This window comes from Semicossyphus pulcher, unplaced genomic scaffold (assembly GCF_022749685.1).
Source record: "Semicossyphus pulcher isolate SPU_LCO1_2020_fin unplaced genomic scaffold, fSemPul1.0.p SCAF_3, whole genome shotgun sequence".
NCBI lineage: Eukaryota > Metazoa > Chordata > Actinopteri > Labriformes > Labridae > Semicossyphus > Semicossyphus pulcher.
The window spans coordinates 34,282,369-34,299,985 of record NW_027211704.1 but is presented as its reverse complement, the minus strand read 5'-3'; the positions used below and the strand labels follow the sequence as shown (position 1 = coordinate 34,299,985).

The following is a 17,617-nucleotide window of genomic DNA, read 5'->3' as shown; positions in this document are numbered from 1 at the left end:
TCTCATTATCTCGTCTGAGCACACTCACAACAATAAAATTCACCACTTCCTGTCAGCAGAAATGATAAAATAAGAGCCTTTCAGCTCATTAGTATACTTTCATACAGTCACACGTCTGTTAGCTGAAAGCATGGATGTGTTATGTTGCATTCGAGTGCCCTCGGATTTTCAGATCTCCTGAGTCGGGAAGTGGTTCTCACACCAAAATTGATATAGATACTTGTAATTGAGTTTGAATAGAAGTCAACGATAAAAAAAGTACTAGTTTTGTACAAATTACATGATGAGTATTTCTATACTTGCTATTACTGCAACTTACTATATGTCAAAGGGCTAAAATAAAAATATCAGAATAAACATGGGAATTTGGGCAGCATGGTTAAAATGGACTGTCTATATCAGAATCAGAATCGGGGTTTATTGTTTATTTACACACACAAGGAATTTGTTTTGGTGATTTTGGTGCAGAACAATTAAGAAATAAGATAGGATAAGGCTGGCAGCAGAGGGGAAGAAACTGTTCCTGTGTCGGGAGGTTTTGGTCCTGATGGAGCGCAGCCTCTTGAAAGAGGAGAGGGCATCAAAGAGACTGTGTCCGGGGTGAGAGGGGTCAGCCTCGATCTTACCTGCACGCCTCAGGGTCCTGGAGGTGTACAGGTTGTGGAGAGATGGCAGATTGCAGCCACTCACCCTCTCTGCAGAGCGGATGATACGCTGCAGCCTGCCCTTGTCCCTGGCAGTAGCAGCAGCCTACCAGACGGTGATGGAGCAGGTGAGGATGGACTCAACGATGGCGGTCTAGAAGTGCACCATCATTGTCTCTGGCAGGTTGAACTTCTTCAGCTGCCGCAGGAAGTACATCCTCTGCTGTCCCTTTCTGATGAGGGAGCCGATGTTCAGCTCCCACCTGAGGTCCTGGCTGATGACGGTCCCGAGGAAGCGGAAAGACTCCACAGTGGAAACAGTGGAGTCGCTGATGGTGATGGGAGCGGGAGTGGCTGCTTTCTTCCTAAAGTCCACAACCATCTCCACTGTCTTCAGAGCGTTAAGCTCTAAGTTGTTATCACCACACCAGGTCACCAGATGGTCAATCTCCCACCTGTAGGCAGACTCGTCCCCACCAGAGATGAGTCCAATGAGGGTGGTGTCGTCCATGAACTTCAGGAACTTGACGGACTGATGACTGGAGGTGCAGCTGGTGTACAGGGAGAAGAGCAGAGGGGAAAGAACGCAGGCTTGAGGGGAGCCGGTGCTGATGGTCCTGGAGTCAGAGACGTGTTTCCCCAGCTTCAGGTGCTGCCTCCTCTCAGACAGGAAGTCTGTGATCCACCTGCAGGTGGAGTCGGGCATCTTCAGCTGGGAGAGCTTGTCCTGAAGCAGAGTCGGGATGTCAAACTAGTGGAAATGTAATTTTTATAACAGAAATTTCAAAATAAATTTCTATCAGACTAAAGTCACAATCTTTTTCCAACACAAACTGAATCGTAGATATCTGCCATCATTTTCATGACATCTTTTAAATCACTTGCTTCTAAGTGATGTCTCTTTACCGTCCTCTCTTTATTGTCTTTTAACTTTTTATATTCTCTTTATAATTCTTCCTAAAGCCTTTATTTAATAATTTCCCTTCATTTCTTTTTATTGCTTTAATTTCTTTCTTTTTCAGTTCTTTACTTTTATTGCTTTTACCCTCCACACTCCGTTTCCTCTCTGCCCTGTTTTGAAGTTTTTACATCTCTTGCTGTAGCCTCATGTTGACCGTATTGTCTCGCTGTATTGTCCACGTTGTTTGGATTCTTTTGCTGCTCTTTGTTCCTGATTTCTTGTTTGTCAAAACACTTTGTACGCTTTTATTTTTTAAAGGTGCTGTATAAATAAAGTTATAATTTCTGGCTATAAAGGAAAGAATAATTGATATCTGTAATTATCTTTAATAAAGATATCTGTTCATGAGTTAAGAGACGTTTAAATGTCATTTCAACATGTGAAAAAATATTTTTAACACCACAAAATTGTTTTACATATATCCAAAATACGGAAGCCATAAGTAGACATGCATCCATATATTATTTTACTGTTTTCCTGTGAGGTATTTCCGGCTGTGTTCTTGAGATCTCAACTTGTTTATCTCGATGTAACAACGCTGCAGCACCGTAACGTCAGATGATCATAACTCGTTACCCCAGAGCTGCAAAAGCACCAAACAAACACAGAAACAGGCTTTACGTACCTCATCAGTGCGGACGATGGCAGCATGGCATGTCCTGCTCTGTAACAAATAAAATGTCTGGATTCGTGGGCTACACTTTGACGAGTGAACACTAAACTGTACTTATCCCTGTGATTAAATGATGTCAGGGCTTTCACAGGTTATCAATAATAACTGCATATATCAATATTTGTAACGTGAGGATGTTGTCAAATATTAAAGTCCTGAAGTTTTGAAAGAAGTTGACCATCTGAGGTTTGTGTCTGCTTGCTGCCTCTAATATTTCATTCATCATGATCTGGGTGGGACAGAGTGGTTTACTTGTGTGTAAACTGTTGTCTTAGCACAAACATTCACTGGACACTGAAGTCAGAGTGTTTAAATAAAGAGATGAAGACAAACCTCTGGAGCTGTTTCAAGAGTTCTTGAGGCGACTTTGAAATGACCAAACACTCAAGGCTTTGAAGGCATCTCCAGGTTGTTACAGTTAGTTAAAACCTGCATAAATCCTCTGATTCCTCATAAACATTGTTTTATTCCACTAACAAGAGCTGCAAATGGTTCCATAAAGAGACAGAAGCAGGACTGAGAGGATGGAGACATTATTGGAGCTAAATTAAAGGCAGATGCAAAGAAAGAGGAGCACGGATGGATAAAAGATGGATGGATTGATGTATTAAAATTGAGTAAAAGTCATGATACAATATAAAATCTGAACCAGTAATACGATCAGACCACCAGCACCAGTTTGACAGCTGAACATGTACCTCCAGCAAACATCTCAGCAGGTTACAGAAAGGGAAGCATACATGACAAAATATAATTCTTCTTTTCTTTTCCAGCATGCAACAAGAGAGCGAACACAGCCACACCTTTCATCACCAGAGAAGAGACTGGAATGGTTCGATTCATAAACACTATCTATGTGAAATATACAGTCACAGGGACGGGTCAGGAAATTCACTTTTGTCTCTACTGGCTGGTGCTTTTAGCAAAAACAAAAACACGTCACGACAGTCTCAGCCTGCGAGTAGAGGAGGCCGGTAGAGGAGACAGACTGAGCCAGACTCAGCTGGTGTCATGTTCCCGTCCAGCTTACAGTACAATCACTTTGTATAAAACCTCCCAGTCCCAGTATAATGGATATACACAACATCTGATAAAAAGGCAATCGAATAGGCCAATAAAGTAAACAAGCATATAAACCAACCCCTCATGTTTAGTGTTGAATGTTACAGTTTAGAGTATAAAAGCAACAGTTCTGCCTGCATGTGCAGCCTTTACATTTACATCCCGTCTCCTTTACGTGTTATAAAAACTGGTTTAGCACTTCAAGAGCAATTAACTCTATTTTTACATATTTTGAGGATCTAAATGAATATCAGGTACAGAAAGTTTAGAATTGCTGCTGCAGCAGTGAAAAAGGCTGCAACATAATCCTCGATGGGTCAAAGGTCGTCCACTAAAAGTTCTTGTTGTTTCCACTGACTGTTATTCTAAGTGTGTGACAACATCACAAAAAGGATCCCTGCAGAGATAGACCTTTTTGTTACAGAGGAAGATGATTGTTTTTTAACCACACACAGACGTTACATCGCTCTCTGCAAACACACCAGACTCCATTGACAAAAACAGTAATTTAGCCTCTCAGAGCACAGGAGCTGCTGCTCTACCGCTGCTTCCATCAGTTAGTTGGTTTGAGACTTCAGTGATTAAAATGGTTACCATTGATGCAACACAATATTTTCGTAACACACAATAAGACAAAAATACTATCAGATAGAGGCAGCAGAAGAGCAGCAACTCCCACATGCTGCAAGGTAAAATCACTGTTTTTGTCAATGGAGTCTGGTGTCTCTAAAAAGAGCGATTATTACAGCTGTTTGTGGTTAAAAAAAAACTCATCTTCCTCTTAAAAAAAACACCTATGTCTGTAGGGATCCTTTCTGTAATGTTGTCAGAATAACAATCTGAGCCTGTCAGTGGAAACAAGAACTTTTAGTGGACTCACATTGATCCATCAGTTTTCCTCTAAGGACTACGATGCAGCCGCAAGAGCCCACATCACTGGCCGGCTCAAACAATCTACTGGAGCAATTCCAAAACTTGTACCCGTTAGTCATTTGGCCCCAAATATGTGTAAAAACTTAAAATGATTGTAATTACCCTTTAATTTCACAGAAGTTCATAATGCACACTCATTCATATCTGCCTTTAAACGGAGAGAACGTCACAGAGTCGGGCATGAAGTCTTAAATGAGGAAGAGAGTAAAAGAGAGAGCTAGTGTTCTTTGCTGTGTTTCATTCATAATATACTCAATAAAACAATAAAATGCATCTTTCTAAAAACAACGTGGAAGTTTTTGTAGTCACAGAGCGAGTTCCTCTCACTGTGTGTGCGTATGTTTGTGTGTGCATGCCTGCAAGTGTCTATTCATGTCTTCAGTATATTAATCAATTAGTGTCATTGACGATCACAATAACCATGTGCTCCTCGTCTATATTACCCACAGTCCTCTTGGCAGCCTGCAGGTACTGTTGTGAGAACACCCCGGGGGGGAAGGCGTACAGTATCGCCCCAGAACCCCCCTCCTTAGCGGCGGGCAGGCTCACGACTCCAGCTGCTTCCTTGTTCCGCAGGTAGGTCACCAGGTGGCGAAGCAAGCGCACCTGCAGTCCCGGCTCAGGGGAGGGGGCCTGGCGGTCGATGGGGCCCTGCAGAGCCAGCAGGATGGCAAACCCGTCAGGCCGCCCGAGTTTAATGCGACGCAGCACCTCGTCCAGGCGGGTCTGGTCCATGCGGAGCCTCTGGACGATCTTCAGCTGGCTGGGCTGGTTCTGGCTCTGCAGCTTCAGACTGTCCTTCATCACCGTGTTGAAGAACGACGAGCCCCCCTCCAGCATGTACAGGTCTGTGGGGAAGCTGCTGTTCTTCAGAGCGAAGAAGCCGTGCCACGTTTTGGAGAGTGATGCCTGGGCGAACTCCGACAGCGTGCTGGGGGAGGACGAGGTGTGTGTGTCTGTGATGACGGCAGGAGAGCTGGCGGCAATGACCTCGCTGTTTCGATGGTGGTGATTGTTGAGATGCTCGCTGGAGGACCGCTTGCTGTGGTGACGGCCTGATGGGAGGTCTTCTTCGTTGGTGGCAGGATGACGCCCCCCTGCTCCACTCTCAGGGGAGTGGTCTCTCGGCTCTGTGGTGGAGTCAGGAGCTCGAACACGTGCTCGGTCTGGGCTCGCATCAGGAGAAAGAGCGCCTCCTGGACCTCGAACCCTGGATCTCCCCCTCTCCTTCTCCCTGTCTCTCTCCCTCTCCTCCGTCTGCCTGTCAGTGGACAGACTTCTGCTCCTGCTCCTCCTCCTGTTCCTCCTCTCCTCCCTCTCTTTTAGCCACCGCTCCCTGCTCTTGCTGCGGCTCCTTGCTCCTCTCCCACTCCTCCCAAACGCCTCCACTCCCCCCGCTCTCCTCTCCAGGCTGCGGGTGGGGCTGGTGGGGTAGTCTCTCTCCAGCAGGGCCCTCTCTCTCTCCCTCTGGGACAGGGCGCTGTGGGGGGGTGGTGAGGAGCGGTCTCTGACTCCCCTCAGCTCCCGCTCCAGGCTGCGATGGCGGCTGTAGGTTTCCCCGAGGAGGTCATAGTGGGAGGGGGCTGCAACAGGCGGCTGGTAGCCAGGAGGAAAAGCCCGGGAGGGGCTCTCCTCAACTTTAGCAAAGTCCACCCTCAGGCGCCTCTCAGGCCCCCCTAGAGGGAAGCCCCTCATCTGCGTGCAGGCAGCCTGAGCAGCGTCCAGACTCTCATACTGAATGTAAGCGAAACTGTCCCCCTTCACGTAGTCGATGTTCCTGATGCTTCCAAAACGATCAAACTCTCGAGCGAGGGCAGCGAGGGAGTTTCCAGGCCCGAGACCCCCCACCCAGAGCCGTGTGGTGGGGTTAGCTTTACCGTAGCCGATCTTAATCGGGTTACCCCCGATGAGCCGCCCCTGCATGGCCACTTTGGCCCGGTGGGCCATGTCAAGGTTCTGAAACTTCACAAAAGCGTAGGCTCCCCCCTGTCCACGAGCCGGCCGTTTAATCACTACATCCTCTATAATGCCGTACTTGTCAAAGCCCCTCCTGAGTTCTGCCTCTGTCACATTACCGTCCAAGTTTCCAATAAAAAGGTTGCTAGTCGCCCTCTGATCGTCCTCTGGCTTTAAATCCTCCACCACCGGCATCGGAGGGAAGCCATAGGGCCGACCCCTCTCATCCAGCATGCCATAATAATCCAGCAGCCTCTCCCTCTCCCTGCTGAGACCCAGGGTCTCCAAGGCGTAATGTCTGGCTCTCAGGTCTCTGATGCTGCTCGCCCCGGGTCCGGGCGGGGACAGGGAGCGCTGTCTGTAGGGGTACGGGGCGTGCAGAGGAAGATACCCAGCGTCCGGCGGCGTGACACTCCGCCTCCTCACGTACATGGGTTCAATTTTAAGCTGTCGATCCCCCAAAACTAACCTGGAGGATTTGGCGTGCCGGGCCTCCTTGGCGTCCTCCGGGTGTCTAAAATTCACATAGGCGATCCGGCCCAGCTCCGGGGTGTGCGACAGCTTCACACTGACGTCCCCGAACTTTTTGAACTCATGGAACAGCGCGTCCTCCACGTCCTCGTCCGACACCTGCGAGCCCAGGTTGCTGATGAGCAGCGTTTTGTATTCCAGAGTGCCGGGCCGGGCAGCGGGAAGCTCCACCGCCGTGGTACGTAGCGGGGGTCGACCGAGGAGGCTGAGCTCATGTCGGTGGTGGAGCTCCAAGGCGGCCGCCCGCTCCTCCCTGAGCCGCGGCTTCTCTCGCTCCCTGCTGCGGCTCCGACGGTGATATCCGCGGCTCTCCGCCAGCAGCAGAGCCAGCGGTGGCGGGGGAAGCTCCTCTCTCCGCGCACTCTCCCGTTCCCTCTCCCGTATCCGCTTGGCGATGGCCCTGGGCGGACTAGTCTCTCTCCCGGCCTGCCTCTTCATCTTCAAAGGATGATGGAGCTCAAACTTTTCGGTGCCTGCAGCGGGAATTCGGCCAGAGGTGCGACTTCCAGGAGTGTTAGCCAAAACAGCGAGGCAGGCGGCGGGTTCGGCAAAGAGACGCTATCGCTCCGAGCGCTGAACAATTGCATATATGTCGAAATAAAAGCATAAACTCGTTTAAAAACATATCAGCATCAAAGGACCTGCACCTACGCCGCCATCTTGGACAATAGGAATGTGCGCTTTCCCGTTGGAGGGCGGGGCTTGCCTTGACGCATCTTTGGGGAACGTCATGACGTATCACGCTGGATTTTGGATACATTTAGGGACAAACAAACACAAATTACACATAAACTTTATTCTCATATACACCGTAAAAGTTTTGTTGATGGATTTAGGATTTCTATTTCAAATGTTGTCATTAATTGCACGTGTTTTATATTTTATGTGAAACCAAAGAATTGAAAGAAAATTTGAGTTTTACCATTTTAATTTATTTAATTTTTCATATTAGTAATGGCAAAGAAAGAAAACAGGGCTTTGCATTGCTGTTGATGTTTATGTTTATGAACATGAATTAAATGAAGTAATTCATCTTTAGAAGCATATTTGTGCTGAGACAGTTTTTACTACATTTACTTAAAGGTACTGCCTTTTAACTGGCACCATGTTTCATTCATCTATCCTTGTTGTATTCTCTTAATGTATGTATATTGATGGTTATTTAAACATTTCTCTTTGTATTTATTCTTTATGGAAGAGGATTAGAGCCACTGAATTTTAGTTTGAGGCTTAGGGCCACTGAAAAAAATTTTAGGCTGACATTTTTTCTCAGAATTCTGAGATTAAAGTCAGAATTTTGATGATTTGATTGACTTGACTTGATTTAATCTCAGAATCTCATTTTTTTTAATGACCCTTATCCTCTTCCATAATTCTTTATATTATTAAGGGGGCTTTTATTTAAGGTGTATCATAGTTGATTGACTATACATGCCTTGCTCCCCAAGCCATCGATTAAAGAAAATGAATAAAAGATAACTGAATTTAAAAAATAAAAAATAAGTCAATAAATAAAAGAGGAAATTAAATTGTGGAAATGTATTAATTAGTAAAAAAAAAAAATATAGAATGAAATTTGAACAGAAAGATACATTTCTATCAAATATGATCAATTATAGAATGACTACAAATTATCTATTTTTTGGAAATTTTGTGGCTAACAAAAACAAATTAATCTTTCTATTAATCTATGCATGCTTTGGCAGCTTTTGTCCTCCATAACTTTTATCCAGATTTAATGTAAAAAAAATCTGAAACCTTTAATCTGAATGAAAATAAAAATATTAAAGAAATATGAACACAAACATTAAGTTATTTAAATGCCTGAGATTCCTTTGAAAAAAGTTTATACCAATTTGTAAACAGTTTTTATAGAATATTTGATTTACATAAAAAAACACTTCAGATTTTTAAATTTTAATGAAAAAGTAGAATAGTACAGTTGTAACAAATGCCTGGGCCTTACATGAGAGGTCAACGTGTAACAACAGCATATTTTAAATTTCCATTCCCCGACTCTTCTCGAGCGTCACAAACCGTTTATCAAGTTTAGTTTTAAAGTACATCAAACAATTAAATATCTATCCCTTCTGCAACACACTAAAGTTCTGCCCAATGTGGAAGAAAATGTACAGTTATTTCCCTCCATAAACATTGTTTATGATGTGAACCCGACCCTCCAGCTCCACAATGTGTTATTATGCTCTCAGCGCTGCCTGCAGGTGGAACAGCAGGAGATCTGAGGCTGATTTCATGAGTTAATCAGTCAAACCAAACAAAAAAGGAAAACAAAAAGCTCTTACAAGAAATAAAAGAAGGTAAATCTTTAAAAAATCCTCAAGAAATATCTTAGCTGAACATTTTTCGTGTATCGTCATGTGTCAGAGAACAGAAGTCACTCATACTCTATGGCCTCTGAGTATTTATTCATGTGCAGAATCACGTTTTTGTACAGATTATAACTATAAAAGTTCTGTTGGTTTGGTTAATATCTCCAATGATTCCTCAAATCACCTGGATTCACAAGGTCAGGTCAATGGTATGAGCCGACTGCCTTTAAAATCAAATAGGGCCACAAATGAACGTTGACTATTAAGATGGTCTAATTCCTTTCAATACACAGTCCAACACAGGAAGGGGCGGTCTGCACCTTTAAACATGTTAAATAACAATAATATGCACATTTTAACATGTGCCCTTAGTTGAAGCATGTTCTTATTTTGCCTGGTGTATGTTTCAAAAGCATTGGTCTTTACGTCCGCATCTGCCCTTCAAAATAAGAGCAGGCATAATTATATCAACTCTACTACAGTGGACACTTGTTTTGTTGGAAATTTGGCGAAAAAAATAAAATAATAAATCAAACACCATGCATCCCTACCATACCTGCGGACTATTTAGTAGCAGAAAAGTCTGATCGTATCGAAGTCTATGAGAAAATGGTCCTCCTTCTCTCTTGATTTATTCCCTCATCAAACATGTTTTGATCTTAATCTCTAGTTTCTAGTTTTGCATGATGTTCATTTAGTCACTGATGCTCCCATTTAGAGTCACTGAGACCAGAAAACCGCAGAGCGTACTGTTCTCTCTTTCCCTCTTCACTTCATTATCTGTCTGCTCACATTAAAAATATTCCTCATAACACATTTACATCAACACTTTAATTCCAGGCGCTTCTCATTTCTGGGACAAGAAGCGAATTGTTGGATGTGTTTGGTCGTTTTTAGTATTGAGAAATATTTACATAAACATTAGTTTGCTTGTGATGGATCCCTGACCGAGCCACATGGTCCTGTAAAGAGTCATGAACGAGGAGAAAACAGGTAGTTAATTTAATATTTTAATTACTATACAATGTGTTTAAGTGTGACTCCGGGATGGAATATGAGTGACTTTGTAAACTGCAAACTGAAAAAACAAAAAAAGACTAAACTGGCGGTAAAAAGGGGAAGTGTAAAAGTCTCTACTCGAGGGGGGACATGGGCTTCTGTTTTACAGTAACTCAGGCCTCAAAGGATCTTAACACACATCCCGACATGTTCATCTGAAACAGTAACTGGTCGCTCTAACCGTCGCTCCTCTCCCTACTGACAATTCATTTTCAACCCGGGCCCTTTTTTTAAAAGTATTTTTGGGTCTAAATGTTTAATAGGTACAAAAACATTCGACTTACAACAGTAGATTTCTTCAGCCAGCAGCGGAGACAAATGCAACCGATCAAAGTGCGTCCACTAAAACTTGTTTTCCACTGACAGGCTCAGATTGTTACTCTGTGTCTGACAACAATACAGAACAACAGACGTTACATCGCCCTCTTCAAAGACACCAGACTCCATTGATAAACACAGCAATTTTACCTCACAGAACACAGGAGTTGTATATCTAACCCTGCCTCGATTAGTTAGCTTGTGCTGCTGAGCCACTTTGGTGTTTTAAATGGTTAATTCATATCTAACATAATATTGGACTAACACACTAAAAAACAAACAAATAAAGTAATCGATCAAGGCAGCAGAAGACCAGAAACCCCAAAGCCCTGTAAGGTAAAATTACGGTTTTTGTGTTTGGGGTTTGGTGTGTTTGCAGAGAGCGATGTAACATCCGTTTGTGGTTAAAAAAAATCATCTTCCTCTTTAACAGAAAGGTCCATCTCTGTAGGGATCCTTTCTGTAACGTTGTCAGACACTAGTAAATGTACTCTTATTGGACAGCAGCCTGTCGCAGGCTGTTTTCCAGCTGCAAAATAAAGCAATCTACTCGAGCATTTTGCACCTATCAGTCATTTAGACCCAAAAAAACGGCCCAGGTTTGAAATATATCAGAATTCACCTTTAACGTCAGATAAACTTTAAACCACATATAATAAAAGGGACCTTTCAGCAGCCTGTAAGAGCAGGATGACTTGGCTTGTCAGTGTTGTTTAAAGGCACAGACTCTATGCTCAGACTTGGGGGGGCTCTGGTTAAATCATCCTCCTCGACAGGTCGTCACGGAGATTCAGGTAAAGTTGGGAGGAACACCACAGGAAAAAGGACACCTTTAAAAACATGACGACTTTCTGAAAAGCATCTCTTCATTAAGATCTCATCAGGCAGCGTGAACGGGAGACGTGTCGGACGTGAGTTTGTGAACCGCAGGCTGTACAGAGACTTTTACCGAGGGTCTGAATTTAACCAAAAGTCACTTAATTAACCGACATACTGTGAAATGAAATCCTCCTCCGCCTTAAATCCTATGACTGTGTTCATTCCTCTAACATCTCTTCTTCTGGATCAGTGTAGGATTGTCAGGTGAGTGTGCACCTTAAAAAAACAAAACACCCTTCTCCTCTCTTGGTCCTCCTTTTCCTCCTCCTTCCCTCGGCAGCAGTCTGGTCCAAGTCCAAAGTTGTATGGTTGTTTCTGTAAAGTGTTTATAGATCTGTCCGTGCCCTGGCGGCTGCAGGAGCGTACTTGGGCATGAGCTCTGTGATTTTGCGGATAAAGTCGGACTTCTCGGCGCAGCCTTTGCAGGACTCGCCCCACTCCTCCAGAATCTTCTTCAGGTCCTTCACTTTGAGCTTCTTCAGGTCCACTGTGGTCAGGTCCAGCTGTTTGTCTACACCAGAAACACAAGAAAGACACAGATCACGACTCTGCTGCTGGAATCCTTAAGGTTAAAACTCCGCAGGTGACCTTTAACAGCACTGTGAAGCGTTTTCTTTGGAGCAGGTTTTCATAGTAATTTAAATCCTCCCTGAATGCGTTGGAGAGCAATTGATCAACAACTGCTGAACAAGAAGAAAATCAACTTGAATATGGCGTCTGATCCTTTTATTGTGTTATCAAGTTTGTCATATTAAAACAGTCTACTTCATTATAATTTGCAATTTTAGATCTTATTCCGTATTTTAGCTCCTATGGATAAGGTATCCGTTCTCTGTATGTGGACGTTGGGCTGCACAATTAATCGATTATTAATCCCAATCACGATTTAGGCTTCCCACATGCTCCGCCCGTAGAAAACTCCCTAAACTAACAGCCCCTCCCCCTGGGGGCGATGGAGAGATTCTGGCTTCACTTTTGGGGGAGCTGGCATGTCATGTGATGAGCACCTCCCTGAGTGGAAGAGTAAACAACAGAGACGGTCGGAGAAACTAAAGTCAAATGTCTAGAACAGAAGACGAAGAGCTGGTCCCCTGAAACGGCTCGTCAGCGCTTGTTTGGAGGTGTTTCAGGTTTAAGAGATGTGAAGAAGAAACAATAATCAGCAGAGAGGTCATGAAACCTGCGTCTGCGCCGCAAAGCAACACGACTAACTTGTTGCAGCAGCTGAAGAAGCAGCACAAAGTGCAGCGTGATGAGTGTGTGAAGGCCGAGAGGAAGAATGAGCTGCTGCCCTTCCTCCAGTGTCAAGTCAGACATCCAGAACAGAGACGCTGTACAGAGACACCCTATCCACCCTGTCAGCACCAGATCCGTCCCGGCTGCCTGATGTGTTCTGCGCAGGCGCAGAATTCAACCTGTTTTACGACACTGCCCTATTTGTTCCATGCATGTGTCGCTCGACTCGAGAGAGTTGTGTTGGCGTGTTGGCGGTCAAATTGATTAGAGAGTAAGTATTGTAGTTTTGTATGTTAATAAATAGTAAATCTAGCGAAATGAGTCTTGATTGCTTTCATTAAATGTGCACCACATACCATACGCTGAAAACACGACATGAAATGTTGCTTGGTTGTCAAGCAAGTTTCTTGTTTGCCTAAAAAGCATCATTTCATGGTGTGTTTTCAGACGTAAATACACTCCAGAGCTGTGCATTTATATCAGATGACAGCTTACTTATATGATCTATGAGTGACAGGGCTCGGTGACAGGGCCCAAGGACAGTAAAATCCATCACAAATGTCTGTAATGATCACCACTTCATTTTATTCACGAGCAGTCGTGCAACCTTTCTGTGCTTTTACATTGGCTATTATTTGTGTTGTAGTGTATTTGTCTAATATTGTGTTGTTAATAAAGTAAAAAAAAAAAAAAAAAACTCGCTGCCGTACAAATCGGGCAGGAATAAGTACGTGCATGTGCAGAACGGATCGGGTACTGACACACCCAACTCCCAAAGACACAATGAAATTACCCATGATGCACCAAATTCAGATAAAGAACCTGATTTTAAGTCTTATTTTGATGCTAAATGTGTACATGAGCCTGAATGCAGCACAAAGTGAAACTGAAAGTGTTGCTCTGGTTATTTAAATGTGATAAATAAATAATTGTAATCATCATTTTGGCCATAATCGTGCAGCCCTTAAAGCTGGATTAATCTCGCAGGATTAAAAAGAAGTTGTTTTAAATTTAAATCAATTTTCTGGTTTGGTGTTTTTTAGCTGTAATGGCTCCCTCCCTCTCTTCGTTTACTCACCTCATCCTCAATGACGGCTTCTCGCCCTGTGAAAGGGGCCAACTCTGTACCATGCTAAATCTACATCACACTATTTTTGTGTTTTTTTCATATAAAATAAAAAAACTCCCCTCAAAACATGATCCATCTTTTCACTAAAGGGTCAGATCCTTTAAAAAGCAGCTCGCTAACCGTCTCCAAATATAAATAAAAATGGTCCAGCCCACATTCGCCCCATTTTTACAGTTAATCATTTACACGTCTTGAAAGTTTGTTTTGAATCTTACCGTATTTCAGCTCACAGATCTGACCGTCCTTCTTCTTGAGCTTCTCACAGATTTTCTCCACGGGGACGTGGTAGCTGAGAGGCTTCGACACCTCGTTGATAATCTTGGTGGCTGCGTCACTCGTTGCTCCGATGTAGTAACACTGGAGGGAGGAACAAATCTGGTTTCACTGTTTTATCGGCTCAAAGGTGACAGAAGTATCTCAGAGGCTTTCAAGACCACCGACACCCTGATAGTGAAACCATCAGTCAGAAAGACGTTGAGCTGCCGTGCATCTGAATCTCTGCATCATTGTGAAAGAAGAGTGAACAGCAGCATGGCGGACTGTAAACTTCACAAACTCAGTCAGTGTTCATTGTGGACAAAGTTTCTCCCGGGAGTTAAATCCCCGTAAAATCAGGCTAAATCTGATTTTTCTTTTCAAGATGAAGCTTTGAATATTTCCCTTCATGAGTCCAATGTTTAACTTTTACGACGCAGGTTTGTCCCAGTTTGACAAACGTGTCGCCAGTCGGACATTTAAAAAAAAATTCCAGCTTACTTCAAGTCACGTCACCGCCATTTTTAACTACATCATTTAATCAGATGAAGAATTGTGTTAGCAGAAAGAGATCGAAGCTGTGAAACTGCTTCACTCAGGGTTTTTACAGGTTTAATCACCGGTTCTGTCTGCTTTGTTGAGGAGGTGACCTCTGATATTCCTGCTCGCAGTGAAAACATCAACACTAAAAGAACATTTTCAGACTCGCTCTGTAAAGTTAGCACTCTGCTGTGCCTTTGCTCCTGTGTTACTCTGAGTACAATGATGCAGCAAAAAAAAAGGTGCAGACATTCAGTGAATGTGACCAGACGTGGGTTCTTATCAACAAGTGATGCGGCGATCAGGATTTTTAAGGCCCATACCGATTTTGTAATCGTGAGATCTGCCGATCACTGAAGAATATAAAAATCATAACACAGAGAGAGAAATTAAAACATAATGATCTTAGTGTTTTAGAACAATTCAGTGAGCTGCACATCATAGACAAGTGCAAACAAAGAACTGAAACAAGTGAAACAACAGGCTCGTGTGTATGATGGCTGCAGTGGGTGATCTCATCTAACTGTTCTTCCTTCAATGACGAATTTATTTTTAACAACTATGGAAAAATATTAAGTCGTCCTTCGGTTTGATAAATTAGAAAACTGAGTGTGATGTAGTAATTCACAGCCCTGTCCCGTCGGTTGAGAGTGTGAATCTATCTATTCTTTATAGTGTGTTAAGCAGACTGCTGTCTCTGGAGCGCATCTGTGTCTGTGATCACTGTGGGTCACAGAGCGGTGACGCTGCACCACCGGAGCAGGCGGAACACATGCTGTGGGATTTTCCTCCTGGTAAAACGAGTGCTTGAATCTTGCTAACTTCTGATCACTTCACTGGATAAATGTTGCCCGACTTCTAAACTTTGGCTGAAGTGGCGCTGGTGATTCCAGCAGAGCGCAGGTTCAGCCTCGGAACATGAGACATATTCTGTCCGAGGCAAACACTCACTTGTGATTACGCACGAGTGTTTGATTTGCCTTCACTGTCAAAGCTGAAAAAAATAACTCATCTGCTCTGTGTGATACGCGAAAGTGGCTCATAATGTTTATGTCACGCGATCAGCGGGAGTGATCGGCACTCTGAAAGGTGATTGGCTGACCACCTAATTAGAGCCCTAATCGGCAGACTTGGACAGGCGTCCGATCGATCGGTGCATCCCTCTTATCAACTGATGATCGACTGGAATAAAATCCAACAGGTTAATGAAACAACCAACCTGCTTTTGTTTACGGTGTATTTCATGTACTTTTCCAACACTGTGCTTCACTGATTTAATCTACTGATGATGTGAAACTTATTCTGTATGGGGCGCTGTTTAGCTCAGTTGGTAGAGCAGGTGCCCCACGTACAGAGGCTGCAGTCCTTGTCGCACTGATCGCAGGTTCGACTCCCGGTCTGCCGATCATTTGGTGCATGTCATCCCCCACTCTCTACTCCCAACATTTCCTGTCTATCTTCAACTGTCCTATAAATAAAAGCCAAAAAAAGGCCAAAAAATAATCTTTAAAAAAAAAAAAAAAAAAAACTTATTCTGTATCTTGTTGAGTTCCAAAAACAACAGTTTGATGACTTGTAATGTTTTTGTTATATAATAATAATGAACTTAAACATGTCTGCACATAGTCATCTGCTCATAAGACCAAACATTTAATTTAATTTTTGTTTGAACAATCTCAATCTGTGGTTTACTTACGAAGCGGTTTTCTTTGCCTTTAGCATCTTTGCAGGTTTTTATGATGGCCGTCTCGATGTCTGCACTGTTGAACTTTACGTTGTTGTCCGTTAGTGACTGATAAAACTTCCCCAGGAAGGACACACACACTGGAGCAAGGAGAAGAGTACATATTAAACATTTTACAGGCAGCTACTGTAAGAGAATCATCCTGATAAAAATGTGTTTAAAAATGAACATAATTAGTCAAATGTTTAGTGTTTTTTAAGGAGTGGCTGGAGTGTTTTATTGTTGTCTAATGACCAGGTTATGTAATCAGGAGGGGAAATTAACCTCTTGCTAGTAACCTGCTCTCCTTTCTGACAGTGGAAAACAATTACCTGAACAATTCAGTAATAAATACTGTTTTTTTTACCAAAAGCAATCTCTTTACTTAGTGTTCTAGTCTTCAGACAGTGGTTTATCAACCTTAAAGGACAATTTGGCTATTTTCATACCTGGGTCTTAGTCTACATATTAGCTTTTTTCCACTGACAGGCTCAGATTGTTATCGGTGTCTGCCAACATTACAGAAAGGATCCCTAGAGTGAGACCTTAAAACAAACCTTTAAACCAGAATAATACACTCTCTTCAAAGCCACCAGACTCCATTGACAAAAACGGTCATTTTGAAACTTATTTACAAACATTAAAGAATAAAGTATAGCAGAGTCACACTTCGCAACTCTGGAATAAAATGACCACGTGAATAATTTTAAAGTATTGTTCAAATGCGAACTTCATGCAGGAAGCATGATTCATTTATTCTTTCATTTCCCCCACAAATGAAAAACCCGAATGGACGTAATACACGGTTTGAAGCTCACATTTCCTAGGTGAGGACACCTGGACCCCAAGCAAATATTAAAAGGAAAAATACGCCCAGGGCTACATAAGTCACGGTGGGCTGGGTTGACTTGTATGTCACAGTACTAGAATTTTATAGTAAAGACTCTTTGCAGGCAGTTAACTTGCATCTTTAGGAAAGGACTTTTCCTTTAAAGACCACTGTAATGAGATGTTAGCTTCACATAAAAATAAACACGACCGCTTTAAACGACCTCCAATGATTAAAGGCTGATTCTACACGTTACATACAGTTGAACGATCCGTACTGGAGATTTCTGCCTTATTATAAAATGTTAAAAGTTGCTGGAAGCAGTTATCCGTTCAGATGATGCTGTAACTGTTAGCTTAAGCTAGCAGGCTAACCTACCTTCACACTCTCCTTCCTTCAGGGCTTCAGAAGTACCGGGCACCAGAGTGAGCGCGAGGGCCACCGACAACCCGCTTAAACACAACATATTTCGACACGAATAATTCAGACTTTTTATCTTTAATTGCTGCTAACAGAGACGATGTGCGAGATTCCTCCTCATGAGCCGCTTCAGTACAGA

General features: G+C 43.2%; 2 protein-coding genes across 2 annotated transcripts; both read right to left on the bottom strand.

Moving 5' to 3' along the window:
- Positions 1-2,864: 2,864 nt before the first annotated feature.
- Positions 2,865-7,420, bottom strand: rbm15b (RNA binding motif protein 15B). Its single transcript, XM_069678131.1, has one exon. It carries the CDS (start codon positions 7,196-7,198, stop codon positions 4,664-4,666), a length of 2,535 nt encoding a protein of 844 aa, XP_069534232.1. The 5' UTR covers positions 7,199-7,420; the 3' UTR covers positions 2,865-4,663.
- Positions 7,421-8,661: 1,241 nt separating this feature from the next.
- On the bottom strand, positions 8,662-17,617 carry manf (mesencephalic astrocyte-derived neurotrophic factor). Its single transcript, XM_069679105.1, has 4 exons — positions 17,437-17,617; positions 16,203-16,330; positions 13,927-14,068; positions 8,662-11,857 (listed from the first exon to the last, which is right to left on the bottom strand). The coding sequence occupies exons 1-4, from the start codon at positions 17,522-17,524 to the stop codon at positions 11,673-11,675; spliced, it is 543 nt and encodes a 180-aa protein (XP_069535206.1). The 5' UTR covers positions 17,525-17,617; the 3' UTR covers positions 8,662-11,672.